We start from the raw sequence: 20,530 nt of genomic DNA on the forward strand, positions 1-20,530 counted from the left end.
AACAATGTTGCCTGTAGCGATGCTTGTCCGTGGTCTCCATTTATGAGGTTCATTTTCCACAGCATGTCTTCCTGCCACAAATTTTTTAGCTCACTCATACACTCGAGTCTGTGAAAGCGTTTCTTCCCCAAACTGTGCGTGGAGCCGTCTGAAAATTTTGGAAGGTCTGGTTCCCTCTTTTGTGAGAAATTTAATGATGCATTGCGCAATAGACGTGTGCACCTCTTGCTCACTCATGGTGTACTGAAACAGCCCAGCTCTTCACAGTCATTCGCGTGTGCAAACCCCTTTTCCAGACACCCCCACCAACATCCTGGCAAAGCCCCGCCTAAGAATTATCACCAACAGCAGCGGTACATTCAAATCCCCATTTATATTTCAACTGCTTTCGTACCAAGATAGTTTGGACATGTAAACAGGATGGAGAAGAAAAGAACACCAAAACAGATGGAGATAAAGTTTGAGGGAAAGAGGGAGGGAGAACTAGAACAAGGTGGATCGATTCAATTAAGAGGAGTGCAAGAAGAAACCTGAACTGATGATGATGCTTGTTGTTTAAAGGGGCGTAAAATCTAAGTCATCAGCCCCTAGTGGTACGAAATGAGACGAAATGTCACGAAAATTAAAAAGCCCAAAAATCATTCACTGACCAGAATTCAAAATGTGATGAAGAATGAATGGATGGATATGAATTTAAAACAATCAGTGAATCCAACCCGCAATGCCCCACATTCCCAGAAACTATAGTAAAACAATAACATAATAACATAATGGCACTTATCGCTAGTAAACTAGAACAATGGTATTTGTCATGTTGCGGTACTAATCAAAAGTAGCGTAGACTCACGATATTCCACACATTATGGTACTACTCACAGGTAATGCAATATGCACATGTGACACAGACCTAGGGTGTTCCTCACATAGGTGTACTCGACACAGGGACTCTTACTATCCTGTGGTGTTCCTCACTTAGTGGGTACTAATCATAGGCAATGCAGACTCACGGTGTCACCCATATAGTAGTACTAATCACAGGTACTGTAAACCCCACCTTGATTCTCACACTGTCGCTACTAATCACAAACCTATTGTGTACCTAACATAGTGGTCCTACTCGCAAGTAAATGCGATCAATGGTGTTCCCCGCGTGATGGTACAAATTACAAGTAGTCTCATGGTTCTGATTCGATCATCCCTTGGTCGCGCCTTTCAGTTGCCTCTAACGACAGGCAGGGGATACCATGGGTGTATTCTTCGCCTGCACCCCCCACCCACAGGGGGAAAAAACCTGAATTGACACAAAAGGATGGAAGAGGAGTGGTGGAAGGAGAGATGTCCCGACATGGCAGGAGCTCAACAAGGGGCAAGGAGGAGGATGAAGCAGTAACATTACTTTTCTGTAATTACTGGAAAGGATGAACCAAGTGTCAAATCAAGTCGTATATAGAAAGACAGGAGGTGTTTGTCCTGTGTTCCTAATCTTTTACCATCTGTATTCATCTTACGTTTCTGTATTTATCCAGCTTTCCTCTTATCCTGCACTTTCCGCATCAACTGCCGATATGGCCCCTCTGTGTGTTGAAGTCCACCCTCCTGAAAAAGCTGGGAAGCAAAACCAAGCTTGTTGAGGACTGCGAAGAACAGCAATTGATTAGGAGAGCGCCTATCCTTTTCAAGACAGCAGTGTGTGACTGGAGGTTGTCTTTGTCCTTTTGTGATTTCATGTCTGTTCTTGTCTCCTCTTTGTATTGCTTCTTCCCACACTTACCTGTTATTATGTTCGTCCAATTATGTCTTCCTTTCCATGTTCCTATACTTTTCTGCATGGATTTACTGCAGTCTTTAAAGGGCATATCATTCATCTGCTACCAATTTAAGATACTATTCAATTATTAACAATTAATAATTATTATTGATAATGATATACAACGGATTCATTGTTCAGGTCATGGATACAAATCTGAAAAAGTACAGTATGTAAAGCATAATTCCAATGTTTATAAATGTGAAGGTTTAAACAAAACAAAAATATATCTCATGTCTGTGTGATGAATGCCTGAAAGTGCAACACTACGCACATTAAGTCCTTAGCTTGTTTCAAGACCTGAAGTAGCTTCTACACTTGGGTATGCACGTTTCCAAAGCCTGTTAATATTCTTGAGACCCTGAACTATTCGAAGAATGTGCTCTAGTAGTGGGCTTTCCAGCCTCTACAGGGTTCCCCGGCCTTTTCAGAGCCTGAGCGTAGCCGCCCCGTCGTTTGCTGCCCGAGCTGGTAACTTGCGGACTTCTCAGACTGGGAGAAGGCGACGTTGCCGAGTCGGGTTGTCCGCGCAGGTTGGGGAACGTCTCGGGATTGTTGCCTCGTCCCAGGCCGCTCCTCTGCATGCCCATCTGTTGTTGCAGCTGCTGGTTCTTGGCGCGGGTCCCTCGACCTACACCCCGAATCGCTCCCCTAGATCGTTCTGTAGCACGTTTGTTGTTATTGTTGTTGTTAATGTTATTGCTCGAACTGTCTGTAGACACAGATGACATGGGAGACATTCCCCTTGGCTGACTCATCTGTATCTTCATCTCTGTGACATACGCAAACGGCTCTGGGGAATTTCGAGCATCCTCTCCTCTGCTAGTCTTTGGCACATCTCCTCCAACCCCAATATGGTTAGTGCTAGCAATGTCCACTCCTGATGATACACTGCTGCTCAGCGACCTGCTACTTCCCTTCACAGGAGTGTGATGTGGAGTAGAGTCCGACATCTGGCTTGAACTTGACGAAAGGTCTAATTTATTGATGTTACTAACATCGTCTCGGAGTAAATGTGGGAGGAGAATCTCTGAAAAGAAAATGGCATTTTATTTTAAGGAAAAAAAACTTATTCAATATAAAAAATATATGTTATTCACAAGTTGGAATACAAGACATGAAGGTAGTTTAAATTAAGATTCAGTAAACTACATATATTATGAGGGTAATCCCAAAAGTAAGGTCTCCTATATTTTTATAAATACAGAACTCTGTTCGTGTGGCTGTTGGTCACAATATTGTGAAGAGTGTTTCCTGCCCTCGCATATAAACATGCGCATGCCACGCTGAGGCACTCAGTCTTGGCTTGGCAGCCGTTGAGTACGAAGCTGTCGTTGCATGTTACAGCCAAGTGCGAAGTGCGTGCAGTTATTCGGTTCTTGAGCGCAAAAGGTATTGAACAGATTGAAATCCATCGCCAATTGACAGAAGTGTACCGAGAGTCGAGCATGGATGACGAAACCTGGGCGTTCCACTTTACACCTGAGACCAAGCAAAAATCACGCCAGTGGCGGCATCCCTCTTCGCCAAAACCGCGGAAATTCAAGCAAACACAGTCTGCTGGTAAAGTCATGACAACTGTGTTTTGGGATCAAAAAGGGGTATTGTTGGTCGACTTTTTGCCCCCTGGAAAGCGATTCAGCACTGACGACAAGGTGAAAGATGAGGTTCACAACTTCCTGAACAGCATGGCGTCCATCTGGTATGACATGGGCATACAAAAACTGTCACAGCGTCTACAAAAGTGCATCGACTGAAATGGTGATTATGTAGAATAGCTAAATGTTCAAGCTGTAAAATGATTGTAGAAATTGTAGAAATAAACAGGTCTACGTATTTATAAAAAAATAGGAGACCTTATTTTTGGGATTACCTTCGTACCTTGACAGCAATGGCCATACTGGTAACAAAGAACAAAAATAGGGACATCTCTCTTACACAAACAGTTATATAAATGAAATGAAATACATCTACACATTGTGACATTCGGATTTTATACTGTGAAAAGTTCCATCCAATCCACAAGAAGGGAAGCAAAACAGATCCCAGTAACTACAGAGGAATATCACTCCTTGCTGTTACCTATAAGATATTTTCCAAGATTCTGGAACGCCATGTCACAAGACAGTTGGATAAAGAGTTAGGAGAATATCAAGCAGGGTTCAGAGCATCGAGGTCCTGTACCGAGCAGATACAAAATCTGAAGACCATCCTTCAATACAGCAAATCAAGAGCTCGACAATGGGTAGCTATATTTGTCGACTTCCAGAAAGCATACGACTCAGTAGATAGAATTACTCTTTACAATACATTAAGAGAACTAGGACTTAACGACAAGATCAACAGGCTGGTGCAAGCAACCTTGCACAATACCACAGCCAGAGTAAAGTTTAGAGGACAACTCTCGGAGAGTTTCGCCATTAAAACAGGGGTGAGACAAGGAGATGGCATCTCATGTATATTATTTAACTGCGTTCTGGAAAAGATAATTAGAGAGTGGATGAGATTCCTTCCAGAGAACACTGGATTACGGATGGGGATTAAAGCAGACAACCTGAGGATACCATGCCTAGCCTTTGCAGACGATCTGACTTTATTGGCAAATGACATACAGGAGGCTACTACTCAGCTCCAAACACTGCACTCAATAGCGGCTAAAACGGGTCTTTTGATCAACATAGGAAAGACCGAGTTTGTTACTAACATCAAAGATGCCCCTGGAAAGATGAGAGTCAGTGATAATATCTACATCAAGAGAGTCAAAAGTGTAAAGTACCTTGGGGAATGGTTCTCAGAGGACCTCAGCGAAACAATGGCTCTTGAACACAGGAGACTCAAACTAGATAAGGCTTACCATGCCTGTAGAAAGCTGTATGCTTCAAAAAATCTGTCGATGAATGTCAAACTAAGACACTACAATGCAGTAATCAGACCGTCAGTCCTCTATGCAGCAGAGTGTCTATATTTAACTAAGAAGACCCCATTAAGAGCCCTCGAGGTACAAGAAAGAAAGTTCCTGAGACGGATAGTGGGACCAAGAATTTTACCAGATGGAAGCCGATGGTATCAACCAAATCGTGAGCTATATAAACACCAAGAAAATCTCATAGATGCCATCAGAAGAAGGCGACTGGCTTTTTACGGACACCTATCCAGAATGGACTCAAATAGATTATCTCATAGGATCTTCAAGGCTGCTAACAAGGGCAAAGCTACTGGGTTCGTGTGGATGAAGCAAGTGGAGAAGGACCTTTCGGAACTCCACATAAATCAAAACGACATAGCTGATCGGAGTAACTATCATACAACTCTTAAAACTAAATCCTTTGTAACATCCCTCACAGAAGTTACCCACAGACCAAAAGACGAGACCAGGAAATGGTCTGAGGAACGTAAGATTGAATTTAGCCGGAAAATGAAGGACTACTGGGCCATCAGGAAAGCTCGAGGTACCAACAAGAAAACAGCTGCCAAACCAGCCGCTAAGAACACCAATTGTGGCAAACAACGACGATGACTTCAAGAAACAGCTAAAACACAAGCACCGTGGTCCATAGATGGCCCTAACGAATTAAAAAAAAAAGTCAATTAGTAACCTACTACATGATTTTAAATTTGTCTTCCTAAAGAATCTAAGACATATAGCAACGTATCTTTGGCATGCAGTGTGAGAGTTTGATGAGGACTGCGTGCGAGCGACAAAGAGAGCTGGTGGCCATTGAGATGGATGGTGCACATCATGGATAAGTGTGAAACTGTGTAGCTGGTGCGATTGTGTTAACTTGTGACAGAGTGAACACCTCATTGTGAGTGAGTTAGTGTGAGTAGAGAGAGCGCAACCTGTGGAACTTGTGTGTCATTTAGAATATATATATCTAAATCTAAATAAAACGCTAATGTTATGTTTCACAAAACTCAGGCTCTTAAACAAAAGGGAGTTAAAAGGTGCGGTTTGTACCAAAATTTTCCAAATTATCTCAACAGTACGGGAAAAATCTTGCATTTCTCGAGAAGTCAATGGAAATATATTTGATATTCAAGATCAAATCATTAAATGATCACTCCAATGACTGCAGGCAACGGCTTACCATAACCCGCAAATACATTCCGTACTTAGCAGGTTGCTAAGCGACTAACACTTTCCTCTGACGATGGAAGAATACTACTCTCTGTTAGATACTCTTTGATTCTCAGACCTTACCCAGCTTCTGAATATACACAACATACCTAATAACTTACATGATGCTAAGAGAAAACAGTCTATGTATGCACAGACGGGAAGGTATCAAGTCGACTAGCCTTCTGTATGGCCGCTAATAAAGCGCAGGAACAAGCTCTTAGAAAAGTGGGTAGACTACTTACTCAAACCAGTATTCAGCCACGGCCAATTGTATGTTGATTGTTTGAAAATGTTAAGATCCAGATACGGCCGAATGGTCGAAGAACAGAGAATATTGTATGGAAAGGAGTGATATAAACTACATTACGAATGAATCAGTTATTATGTACCGGTATTAAATGTTTATAAAACTACTGAAAGGGGCAGGCAAAGCAATACGAGCGTGGCAGGCATATCAAGACGAGTTATCTGACCTATTTGTTAGGAATGCTGCGGAGCAACACGGGTCCACTACTAACAGTAATTAGTATTAGCTATGCTCTATGAGACATCTCCTCCAATACAGATGTAGAAATTAGTTATCGGTTTGATGGAGGTACTTTTTATCATGCTAGACTCTGCTCTAAAAGACTAACCCATCTCACACAGGCAACAGAATTGCGATATGCAGATGACAATGCTTCTCCAGTTCATTCTCCCAAGGAACTGTAAAAGTCTGCTGACTGCTTTAAAACAGCTTATGAACACTTCGGCCTGACTATGAACTAAAGTTCTTGCATAACCTGCTCCTGGAACCAGTTTACCAGACTTTAATATCACCATCTCAGATACATCTCTGGAACAATAAACCACTACTCCTACCTTGGAAGTATTCTCTTGACACGTATCTTGGAGAAAACAGAATACGAGCTGCTCATTGTGCATTTCCCGCAAAGTCTTTTCAAATAAAGATCTAAAAATATCCACTACTGATGCTGTTGTTGTCTCCACATCACTGTACGGATCTGAAACATGGACTCTATACTGCTGTAACATCAAGAAACTGGAACGTTTTCACCAGCAGAAGCTTAGGATCAGCATGAATTTCAAATAGGAGGATTATGTAACCAATAGTGTATTGTAGTTCTTGAAAGGACACAGATGAAGAGTATAGAAGCCTTCATCATCAGTCACCAGCTCAGATGGAATGGATATGTCCAGCGCACGAGTCACAACAGACTACCTCGGGAGTTACTGTACAGTGAACTCGGTTCTAGTGGGAGGACTTGCGGTGCCCCTCTGAAACGCTGCAAGAATCAGCTCAGAAAGACTATGAAGAACACAAACATCAACCTCAGTACTTGGCATACACCTGCTGAAGATTGCCTTCGCTGGCGCACAACCACTTCCACTGCAGTCCAGCAGTTTGAAACAGAGCGTCGAAGACTGCAAACAGAGGCTCGTCTTAGAAGAAAACTAGGTAAACCCAACCACGTCCATCCCCGTCTCTCAGGTGTATCAAATGCGGTCGCATGTACCACGCAAGGATTGGCCTGTTGACCCATGAACGTCATCTGCACAAAGCGGACTAAAGATGAGCTGCAGGCAAAAAACGTGTACTCGGATACAAGTAACGGCTGATGACAAATTAGTAGTAGAATAAATCTTATTCCTAGAGTTAAAACACTACTGGTTGTGTGTCCCCCATCATGTTTCAGTATTTAATAGTACATGAACATGCAATAAAGCTTGATGAAATTGTAATATTAAAGATAAGTAAAGGTTCAAGTGAAATAATAATAATAATAATAATAATAATAATAATAATAATAATAATAATAATAATAATAATAATAATAATAATAATAATTTTGTGTGGCTATTTCTAGCTGAGTGCAGCCCTTGTAAGGCAGACCCTCCGTTGAGGGTGGGCGGCATCTGCCATGCGTAGGTAACTGCGTGTTATTGTGGTGGAGGATAGTGTTATGTGTAGTGTGTGAGTTGCAGGGATGTTGGGGACAGCACAAACACCCAGCCCCCAGGCCTTTGGAATTAACCAATGAAGGTTAAAATCCCTGACCCGGCCGGGAATCGAACCCGGGACCCCTCTGAACCAAAGGCCAGTACGCTGACCATTCAGCCAACGAGTCGGACGGTTCAAGTGAAATGATAACAAGAGTATGAAATACAAATTTAGCCCTTTTTGTGCCAGGTAACCAATGTATTGGCTCTGAATTGCTATGCGAAAAATGCCACGATGTTGGTTCAACTGGCATTCTCCATAATTAAGTTATGCACTGACAAGCTAGGTAACTCAACAAGCCAGGCTGAATGTTTGCATGTCCTAATTATGTCACTAGATGGCAGTGAAGTAGTGTAACTAGAATTCTTTGACTAATGTCAAACAGGTGCATAGATTGATAAATGTGCTAGTGTAGCCTTTGGCCCTCTCCTAAAGAGGGTATTCAATAACAATGACCTCAAAGTCCAAACTGAGTGGAGGGTGTACCTAAACATTGCAACAAATATCAGGGGGTGATTCCTTGGATCGAAACAGGCAAAAATGACTCTATAAACATGTTCTACACTGCGTTGGTACTGGTACTGAGGTACAGGCATCGCACATAGCCCCTACAATACTGATGTTTTTGCCACCCGTCCTGTTCACCGACAAGGCCACAATTGGAAGAGATGGCATCGCAAATTTGAATTACACACACATGTGGGCAGTTGAAAATCTCCTATGGTACAATTGTCACTAATCATCAATAGTGCTTTTGATATAATGTGTGGTATTATCCACGATCAACTGATCGGCCTATACATGCTACCCCGATGAATGATAATTGTTGTTTAAAGGGGCCTAACATCAAAGTCATCGGTCCCTAATGGTATGGTACGAGATGAAATGTTATGACAAATGAAAAGTCCAAAATCCTCTACTGACCAGAATTCAAAGCGTGAGGACGAAGAATGGATGGATATGAATTTAAAACAATCAGTGGAACCAACCTACAGGGCCTCACAAGCACAGAAGCTGGCACAGAACTAGTATTACTGACCAAGGGACTGCTTCTAAAGCTCGATGCTGAATCGATTACACTTGTAGTCGAAACGGGTCCAAAATCCAGGTCATTCGCCCCTCATAATGGTACTTATCGCTAAATAAGTAGAACCATGCTATTTATCATTTGGCAGTACTAATCAAAAATAGTGTAGACTCGCAGTATTCCACACATTATGGTACTATTCACAGGTAGGATAACGCGCACATGTAACACAGACCTATGGTGTTTCGCACATTGCTGCGCTATTTACAGGCAACGCGAACCTATGGCATTCCTCACATAAGTGGACTAACCACTGGGACCCGAACTATCTCGTGGTATTCCTCACATAGTGGGAACTAAGCATAGGCGAGGCAGAACCATGGTGTTGCTCGTACAGGGGTACGAATCACAGGTACTGTAAGACCCTCATCCTGATTCACACAGTGTCGCTACTAATCACAAACCTAGTGCGTACCTAATATAGTGGTACTACGCGCAAGTAAATGCGACCCATGGTGTTCCCTGTGTGACGGTACTCATTACAAGTAGTCTCATGCTTCTAATTTGATATCCCTTGGTCACCCCTTTTAGTCGCCTCTTACGACAGGCAGGGGATATCGCGGGTGTATTCTACATGTGCGTCCCCCACCTGCAGACCCCAATGAATGAATGACACAGAGTAACTGACCTCCTTGAGGGACACACTGGATGTACAACTGTAACACATGCCCCTAGCGTTTGCCGTGCCATGTGGTTCATGCACGATTGGACTCCAGCGCACTTCAGTTTGCATGTATGTCAGTTATTGGATATCATCTTCGCAATGACGATGGATCAGGAATCAAAGTCCAGGGCACTGGCCTGCCAGGCCTCCCGACCTTAATCCTCTGGACTTTTATCAGTTGGGACACATGAAAAGTGCGGTGATAACTACTTTGGCGACCTGGAACAGTGTATCAAGAATGCCTGTGCAGCTGTTTGCAGAACCCAGGTGTCTGTGAAGGGCTTCACGAGTCCATGTAGAGGCTGCTAGTGACTGTCACTTCTAAGCATCTGCTATGATGTAGCTAATATATGTCTTGTAACTTGGCAACAATGCTTTGTAGGACATACAGTATGGTCAAAGGTACATTTTTTTTCTTTTTTGATCCCAGGAATCACCTGTTGACATTTGTTACAAATGTTTGGAGACACCTGTGTGTTAACAAAGCCACAGAAACACCAAAACTCTTGTAAGACTGCAAGACATGAACTACTTGTAGAAGACGCCTGATATGTCTGAAAAACTATCACCCAGCACTGTCTCAGAAGGGTATGTAGTGTAAAATAGCAGGACAGTTGAACAAACTTCAGTATATTGAAAGAGGCTAATACCACAAGCAGTGAGGCAATGATTACCAAGCATCAACTTTGATGGGCTGCCCTAACACACGCCTTCCAAAGCAAGTACTATATTCTCAACTGAAGAATGGACGTTATCATAGAGGGCAGCAGAAGAGATACCATGGTGTTCGTAAGTCTAATTTGACAAATGTCAAAAATGACATCAACTACTGGGAGTATATAGCATCTGCTTGACCAGTGGCATGGTCAACAACATTTTGAACATTGGCAAGAAAAGTTTGAGACCGATAGAAGATATTGCAGAAAAGAACAAAAAAATTCAGAGAAGAAATCTACGAGAACCTTTTGCAGTTTCGATAGGCCAGCATTACAGCAAAGCTCCTGATTCTATTGCAGAATTTATTTCTTCAGCAATCTATGAACCCATAAATTTATAACTTCAATGCAGTTGGAAGACATCATTACCACCTGCATTCACCTTCATCTTGATCTCTCTCCCTTTTTTCCTCTCTTTATCCAGCTTTCTTCTGATCCTACATCTCCCAAGAAATGACTCCTCAATGAACGTTGATTCCCATCCTCCTGAGCTGTGGAAGCAGAAAAGACCTTGTCAGGGGCTAAGAAGAGAAAGATGTAGAATAAATGAGATGGAAGATGACAGTGTATGAACATGAGGATATTGTTTTTATCCCATCTTTCCATTGACTAGTAGCTGTGTATGAACTTTCCCAGGCACAGTGCTTTATAAAGGATCCTATTCTAGAGAGTGAAAGTTTCACAGACAAGAGTAGATTTTGCTGGAATGCTGCATTACAGAACTAACTCACAAATGAATGACAACCAGCACTGGAACAAGCTAGCGTACTTACCGTTTGGAAGAGGGCGAGATTGTTGTCGGAGCATGTCTACTTCCTTTTCAAGCTCGGCGGCTTTAAGTTCCGATGCTGCTACGTCGCTTATTAGTTTCCTGAGGTGCTTCTGAAGCATGTCTTGAATACGACGTATTAGCTCTACATCCGAGGTATTCTCGTGGGTGGCCCTAAAAGTCACAAAAACAAAAACAAAAGTATTATTTTCTTTAAGGAGCAACTGATAATATAAATACAGATGTTTCAGAATTTTATTTTTTTTTACATTTGAAACCAATACAAAATATTTGTTATTACACCCGTGGTAACAGCAACTTTATTTCTTCATATTCAATGTCACACCGACACAGACAGGCGATAATGGGATAGGACAGGGTTAGGACCAGGAAGGAAACGACCATGGCCTTAATCAAGGTACAGCTCCTGCATTTGCTAGGTGTAAAAATGGGAAAACAAGAAAAAACCATGTTTAAAGCAGTGAAGTTCGAACCCACCATCTCTCGGTTGCAAGCGCCCGAACAGTACAGTAAACTCGCTCGGTGTAACAGCATATGTTTTAAAATATGAAAGGTTCCAGCCGAGACAGTCACAAGCAACAAAAAAGCACTTTAGGATGAGAGCGTTTTTGAAGTTTGATAAAATCCTAAAATCAGAAAATGCTCTGGAGGGTTCTTTTCTTTGTTGCGTATGATTTTAGGCATAATTAATACTAATAATTTATATGATTGTGCATCATCATGCGACTTATGATTATATCTAATGTATATTTTTCCCTTTAGTTCCACGAGTATATAAAATTGTATTTATATGGATATAATTATTTTATGCACTTCTGCATTTAGAATTAGTAATGTACACCATATTTTGATATTTCTATACTTTCTCCTCGTTCTGGGGTTTGTTTAGGAGGAGTTATTTCATTTTCCCTTCTTTTTGAACATTCTGTCAAGAAAAGAAATATACAATTATATGTAACGGAGTGATAATCACAAGCCACACTATTAGAATGCATTTCTCATATCATGCTATATACAACACTTAGCACCAGTAACTTTATAGCTTAAACACATTCAATAATATACTTTTAGCTGAACAGTTATTAATAATTAATATTTTGAAGTACTCAACTGAAAATTAAATACATTTTCCGAGACATAGTCATAAGCAAAATACAGAATACAATACTGGACATGGAGATTAGCAAGAGGGTGCAACAGGGCAAAGCATTGTACCAAAGTGTAAGAAATACCGTCTGGAATACGGAAGGGTACAGAGATAATGTACAAAATGTTTTGTTTGTTTGTCCAACCCTTGTCGGGGTCGGGTATGAGGTGAGATGAATCTGTTGTGGTGGGTTTTAATGACCAGATGCCCTTCCTGACGTCAACCTCATCTGACGAGTTAATGAGATGAAATGAATGACATGATATATGATAGTAGGAAGGGAGAGGGTGAAACCTGGTGGTCTTTGGCCCAACGGCAAAATGGAAGGAGGAACCTCCTCCTTGTGGTTCTCATCGGTCGTGGAGGTGGATGAGGTCATACCAGACATCTGTTGAAAAGGAACACGGCCATTAATAAAACTTAAAATCGTTCAGAGTGTGGCTTGTGACTATCTCTGATGATGATGCTTGTTGTTTAAAGGGGTCCAAAATCCAGGTCGTCAGCCCTTCATAATGGTACTTATCGCTAGGAAAATAACAACCATGGTATTTGTTATGTTGCAGTACTAATCAAAAGTAGCGTAGACTCGCGGTATTCCACACGTTATTCTACTACGCGCATGTAATGCAGACCTATAGCGTTTCTCACATAGTGGGTAATAATCACAGGCAACGCCCAGACCCATGGTGTTTCTCATATAATGCTACTAATTACAGGCAGTGTAAGCTCGTGGTGTTCCCCAGGTAGTGGTACCAATCACGGGTACTGTAAAACTCATACTGATTCACCCTCTGTTGCTACTAATCATAAACCTATTGTGTACCTAACACAGTGGTACTACTCGCAAGTAAAGGCGACCCATGGTACTAATTACAAGTAGTCTAATTTGACCATCCTTTGGTCGCCCCTTTTATTCGCCTCTTACAATAGGCAGGCTATACCGTGGGTGTATTCTTCGTCTGCGCCCCCCACGCACAGGGGGTAATGACTATCTCTAATGGAATTCTTCATATACTAGAAAACGTAATAATAATAATAATAATAATAATAATAATAATAATAATAATCACCACCACATGGACTATGCTACTGATCTACTGTATACACCTCATGAAGTCGACTCACTTCGACAACCTGCCAGCCAATTTCTAAATTCCAACTGTGCTGCTGTCTAGCATTGAAAACTGCGTTCTACTGGACAATTCCTATGGCTGAATCAGTTTGATAATTGAGACGGAGTGTGCAACCAGCAATATTTAACATGCCAAATGATATGGAGGACCAAGACCTGTTGACTGTTTAACAAAAGTAAACAACCTGTTAGGACTGAACCTGCAAAAACTTCGGATCATGAGTCAGACACTTTACCACTGATCCACCAAGGGAGCTGTCCGGCTCCATGGCTAAATGGTTAGCGTGCTGGCCTTTGGTCACAGGCATCCCAGGTTCGATTCCCGGCAAGGTCGAGAATTTTAACCATCCTTGGTTAATTTCGCTGGCACAGGGGCTGGGTATACGTGTCGTTTTCATCATTATTCCATCCTCATCACGACACGCAGGTCGCCTACGGGAGTCAAATCAACAGACCTGCACCTGGCGAGCCGACCATGTCCTCGGATACTCCCGGAACTAAAAGCCATACGCCATTTCATTTACGTAGATGTGAGCTTGCATTCGGGAGATGTCGGTTTAAACCCCACTGTCAGCAGCTCTCAAGATGGTTTTCCATTTTCAAACCTTAATTAAAGCCATCCAGTCCTGATGATTATTACCTTTGCAATACGACAATTTCTTTCATGATCTGTCCTGCCTCTGCCTAATGGTAATTTGCGTGTGATGAACATATAAGAATTGCTGATTTTGCAGCCTTCCTCTAAATTCGTGTTCCGGTGGTTTTTTTTATTTCTATAGTTTCTCAGATTTTTCTTTCAAGATAAGGGAGCACAGCTGCTACCAAAATTTTAACTAATGATTTTGGCAGCTCGTATTTTGTACCGTAAATTTCCAGAAATTTGTCTAATTTGCCACTTCCCTCTTTCTCAAGACTTCCTTCGGTTGTTTTTAGAGGCAGATGGAGAACAATATTACTACTTACCATGGATCGAAAGACGGACTAGGAACAGGAAGGAAGGTAAGTAACAACCATTGAAAGATCTGGCACAGGTCTGAAATGAGAAATCAATGGGAGCAGTTAAACTGATTAGCATTTTTATGGTAGTTACATATTTTGACAATTCCTGCACGGGAACTGTAAGTTATAGTAATGACATTGGTTTTACATCTCACTAGTAACTATCAAGGTTTCTCATAAATATTATTGTACGAGGACTACAGAGCTATTAAATATTTTGACTGAAATATATTTTTTTATCGTATGGAATTACACATGAAACAAAATGAAATAAAAACAAACTACTAGAATTTGAATGGGGATTGCTCAATCCACTGAATTGCAGATGCCGGGCTGAGTGGTTCAGACAGTTGAGGCATTGACCTTCTGACCCCAACTTGGCAGATTCGATCCTGGTTCAGTCTGGTGGTATTCGAAGGTGCTCAAATTCGTCAGCCTCGTAACGATAATTTACTAGCACGTAAAAGAACACCTACAGGACAAAATTCCGGCACTTTGGACTCTCCGAAAACCATAAAAGTAGTTAGTGGGATGTAAAAATAAAAATAACATTAAATGTTTAAGTGAAGATGGAGCAGACAACAAAAAGTAATTTATATGTCCATGGTACAAACGTTGAGGGCATTCAGTCACTATGCGATGGATAGTCTGTCAAGGCGCATTACTATCACATTTACATTGTATCAATAACAGTAAAATTTCCACCTTTTTGATACTTATATCTGCTTTAAGCAAATCAATTATAATCATTTACATTACATGTTTCGTTCCATTTGGAACATCCTCAGCTATATTACAGCGCTTAGGTGAAATTACAAAAAAGTTGGTCTGGACATGTACAGATGGAGGAGAAAAGAACACCAAACAGATGGAGATCAAATTTGAGGGAAAAAGAGCAAAAAGGAGACCCAGAACGAGGTGGATCGATTCAATAAAAAAAGTGCAAGAAGAAGAAACCTGGACTAGGACAAAATGATGAAAGAGGAATGGTGCAAGGAGAGAGGAAGATAGAGAAATGTACGAGTATTGCTTCATTTATTTTGTCATTTTACTTTGTCGTGTGTTGTTTTCCCATATTAACATAAGGTTCTTTAGTTTTTAGAAAAATACTTTGATATTTTATATCAATAGAGCCTCCGTGGCTCAGACGGCAGCGCGTCGGCCTCTCACCGCTGGATACCGTGGTTCAAATCCCGGTCACTCCATGTGAGATTTGTGCTGGACAAAGTGGAGGCGGGACAGGTTTTTCTCCAGGTACTCCGGTTTTCCCTGTCATCTTTCATTCCAGCAACACTCTCCATTCTCATTTCATAGCATCTATCAGTCATTAATAAATCACTTTGGGAGTGGCGACCCCATCGTACTAATAGCCTATATCTGCTTCATTCATTCCATTCCTGACCCGGTCAATGACTTGAAAACAGGTTGTGGGTTTTCATTTTCATTTCATTTCATATCAATATCATAGGAGATTAGATAAAATTGTAGAATATAGTTTAGATATAAGCATTACCATGTTAATGGTAGCTTATCTGACGTAGTTGCCACTGTAACTGGGACACTAAGTCCTGTAGTGTGAAATAAATAAATAAATAAATAAATAAATAAATAAATAAATAAATAAATAAATGAATGGCTCGACTTGGCAGGAACTGGATAAGGGGAAAGGAGGAGGATGATGAAGACAAAATATACACCCAGCCCCCGTGCCAGCGAAATTAACCAATTATGGTTAAAACTCTTGACCTTGCTGGGAACCGAACCCGAGACTCCTGTGACCAAAGGCCAGCATGCTAACCATTTAGCCATGCAGCCAGACAGCTCCCTTGGTGGATCAGTGGTAAAGTGTCGACTCATGATCTGAAGTTTTTGCTGATTCAATCCTAACAGGTTGTTTACTCATCATCATCATCCTAAACCATCTCCAGTTTTCCGGGTGTGGTATATGAGCCTCCTCCATCTCATCCTGTCCTTGTACCATTCTTCCTCCACCAACTTGTCCCAATCATGACCTCTCAGCAGTACATCGCTCTTAACTAAATCTATCCATTTCCTTCGTGGCCTTCCCACGGGTCGTCTTCCTTCTACCTTTCTCTCAAATTCCTTCCTTGCAGTTCTGTTTACTGGCATCCTCTTCATGTGACCAAACCACTTCAGTCTTGATATCTGAATCTTATTGAGGAGAGAATCATCTATTCCTACTTCTCTAATTTTCTCATTCCTAATCTTGTCTTTCCTGGTTTTCTGGATCATAGTGCGTAGGAATTTCATTTCAGCTGCCTGAAGTTTGGAATTATCTCTATTGGTCAGTGTTGTGGTTTCGAGACTGTATGTAAGAATTGGTGTATAATAGGACTTGTACAATGTCATTTTTGTTTTCATGGGTATTTGCTCATCCCACAGCAGGTGTCTTACCTGGTGGTAAAATTGTGTTGCCTTACTGATTCGATTGTTCACCTAATGTTTTGCTAGGTTGTCATTTGATATAACACTACCCAAGTATTTGAAAACTGGAACGCTGTCCAGTTGAGCTTCATTTAACATGACTATTGGTTCTGCTCCTTCCCCATACACTTTCATCACCACCGTCTTGGTCTTGCTGATGTTTAAACCATATTTCTTAAACTCCTCATTCCAGCTTTGTATTCTCTCTCCCAATTCCTCTTCTGAGTCACTCCAGATCGCAACATCATCTGCAAACGTGAAGGCTTTGATATCTCCATGTTCTTTCCTTTTAATAGATTTCATTACTACATCCATTACAATAATAAATAGAAGTGGTGACAATGAGCTGCCCTGCTGCACTCCTCTCTTTGTTCCAAACCAGTCCGACAAACCACATCCTACTTGAACACAGCTTCTGTTTCCACTATACAACATTTTCACTTTGTCTATAAGGCTGTCTCGCACTTGAAGTTCTTTCATGCATTGCCAAATTCTTTCCCTTGGTACACTATCGTATGCTTTCTCAATGTCCAAAAATATTAAAAATAAAGGCTTGTTCTTCTCCCAGTATTTTTCCATTAGCATCCTAATTGCAAATATAAGGTCTGTAGTTGACCTTCCTGGTCTGAAACCATACTGCTCTTCTTCCAAAATTGGTTCAACAATATCTCTGATTCTGGTCTATTATTTTTTCCAATATTTTCAGGACATGAGACAGTAGTGTGATACCACGGTAATTAGTACATTTTCGTCGGCTTCCTTTCTTGAACAGAGGTACAATGATGCCCATCTTCTAGTCCTCAGGAATAGTATTTTCCTCCCATATCTTGTTGAGCAGTCTGTAGAGCCACTGGATTCCTGGAATTCCTGCTGCTTTCAGCATATCTGCACTTAGTTTGTCTATGCCCACTGCCTTTCCTTTCTTCATGCTCTTGAGCGCATTTTCAACCTCAAGCCATGTAATTGGTGGTTCAGTTGTGGTTCCTCGGCTTGGCTCTCCTCTATCCGTTGTTACGTTTTCTGTATCTCCATTCAGCAGCTTTTCAAAATAGATCTTGAGTTCTTGTTTAATTTCTCCCTCTTCTTGTGCCAGAGTTCCATCATCACTTTCTATTGCTTTTATGGTCTCTTGATCCCTTTGCTTGTTTTTCACTACTCTGTATAGCAATTTCATATTTCCTCTACTGTCCTCTTCCAGTTTGTCTGCAAACTCATTCCATTTCTTCTCTTTTTCTTCCCTTACAATGTTCTTTACAGCAAGTTTCTTGTTCCTGTATACTCCTTGAAGTCTTTGTATTTCTTGTTCATTTCGTTCTTGTCACTGTTTTTGTTTTTCCTTGTCCAGTGCCTTCTTTATTTGGTTTCCTTCTTTCACCGCTGTTTTCACTCTGTCATTCCACCATGGTGTCTCCTTTTTTCTTTTGATAGAACTTGTAACTCCACATAGGTTTTTGGCTTCTCCCACAAAGGTGTGGCATTTAATCATTTCAAAGAAGCTCTTAATAATAGTATGGCAGCAATCAGCTTCAGTGATCCTGCATAAACTGAATTTAAGAGACACTTTTATAAAATTAAAATAAACAACATTCACCTTGGAAAGAGCTAATGTAAAAATTAGAACAGTGCCATCCACATTGATTTTAATTATTTTAACTTTTTAAATTCACATAGATTTGAAGCAAAACAAGGTACTCATTAAGAAGTTTCTAAGAAGATAATATACCTTATAATTTCACCTAAGCACTGTAATATAGCTGAGGATGATCCAAATGGAACGAAACATGTACTGTAAATGATTAATTGATTTGCTTAAAGCAAATGAAAGTATCAAAAAGGTGGAAATTTACTGTTATTGATTCAATGTAAATAAGATTTGAGACGGGAAATGAGGCTGATTTCTTGCAATTACTATCGCATGACGGTGATTGCACTTTGCCCGACCCGCATAGGAGGTAGCCACATCTTCCATAGTTTTTTCCTCAGTCTGTTTTGAGTTACCCAGTTTTACGAGGAAGCTCAAATCCAGGGACCTTCCTGTTCATGTCCAGGAAGTTGCTACATGCAGGGGTTGTTTCCTCTTTTCATTTCTCAATCCACTTTGTTGTAATGTGGAAGTTCTCTTGCTCCAACTGTTGGGCTGTTGCTATATGGGGTCTTCGTGACTCAAGTCTGTTTCCAGTGGCAGTAGGGATATTCCTGTGCTCACGAACCAAAGCATCCTGTCGACGAAGATTTACAGGAGCATACCTGGCAACTTTCCAAATGATCTATCAGTAAAACAACATGATCATAAGACAAAATATGCGACGAACACAATTCACGTTACTCCACAGCTACATAACCTCAGCTTCGCAACATATGGCAATAAATATGAAGCAAATTAAGCGATGAACATAATTCACGTTATTCCCTAACCACAATACACCCAACCCTTCGTAATTCGTGGTGAAGAACAAAAGAACATCTTTTTATACAAGTTATCGCAAAAAATCTATGCATTTTTGGACAATTTGTTTTACGTCGCATCGACGCAGATAAGTCTTATGGCGATGGTGGGATAGGAAAGGCCTAGGAGTGTGAAGGAAGCGGGCCACGGTCTTAATTAAGGTAGCACCCGAGCTTTTGCCTGGTATGAAAATAAGAAACGACGGAAAACTATCTTCAGGGCTGCTGACAGTGGGGTTCAAACCCACTATCTCCTTGATGCAAGATCACAGCTGCGCACTCCTAACTCAACGGCCAACTCGCCCAGTATCAATGCATTAAAGAACAAGCGAATGGTTATTCAAGAGCCAGTCTCTTTCAACACAAACAAATCAATATAGATTGACCAGGATTCAAGACGCATCTCGTATTCCCAGTCGAAGGTTAACGATCAGATGAATATAAATCAGAGCGATGTCTCAAGTATTCGCTGGTCACACAGCACGTATCGGCAGCCTGCGGAAGCTTGTTCTGGTGCAAAGTTTAAAAATAAGATCTCGGTTCTTAAAATACGATAGTTCTTCCGTACAACCATAAAACACACTGCCTTTCTGTAAATTTTACGTAAAAAAATGTAAAGGTTGGCAGATATGCAGGAGTAATGAAACCGAGTCCAGAAAGCCAGTGTGTGAGTCTGGATCTAATGGTTCTCTCCTTTTTCTTACATGTTGAAAGCTGTTACGTAACTAAAAATGAAATTAAAATATAGCAAACATATTACATAAACTGCACAACAGACGTCTCGTCAGGTGTCAGAACATAATTATCAGATCCACATCGATACTGGGTTTACTGCGAGTATTGTTAGGCCCTTACTATCCCCACCGATCCAAGTATAACTAGCTATCACGATGTCCGAGATGTGGTAAGCTGAAACATTTCCAGAAATTCATGAAGAACCGTATTGTACTATGCACCCCTAGTAACAGCCCAATAACCTCGATTAAGAAAAGAAGGGATTTCACCATAATGTTGGGCACTTTTGTATCTAATGTGTTCTATTTTATTAGATTAGAGAATTAAAAACTACTTGTGGTCAAATGTTGTTTGGCTTGACATTCTTAGGTTTTTCAAAGAGTTTGGCCGATCACAGTTGCTGTACTGAAAGAAGTTTTCACAGAAAACTGACGAAGTTTC

General features: G+C 41.0%; 1 protein-coding gene across 1 annotated transcript in view; it reads right to left on the bottom strand.

Moving 5' to 3' along the window:
• Nucleotides 1-1,892: 1,892 nt before the first annotated feature.
• LOC136884365 (BRISC complex subunit FAM175B) overlaps nucleotides 1,893-20,530 on the bottom strand; it is a 28,202-nt gene continuing 9,564 nt past the window's right edge. The window contains exons 6-7 of the mRNA XM_067156508.2: nucleotides 11,170-11,339; nucleotides 1,893-2,837 (exon numbers count right to left, since the gene is read on the bottom strand). Of these exons, the coding sequence (XP_067012609.1) occupies nucleotides 2,152-2,837; nucleotides 11,170-11,339 (856 nt within the window). The 3' untranslated portion in view covers nucleotides 1,893-2,151. The remainder of the gene's footprint in view (nucleotides 2,838-11,169; nucleotides 11,340-20,530) is intronic.

The sequence above is a fragment of the Anabrus simplex genome, chromosome 12, assembly GCF_040414725.1.
Source record: "Anabrus simplex isolate iqAnaSimp1 chromosome 12, ASM4041472v1, whole genome shotgun sequence".
Lineage (NCBI taxonomy): Eukaryota > Metazoa > Arthropoda > Insecta > Orthoptera > Tettigoniidae > Anabrus > Anabrus simplex.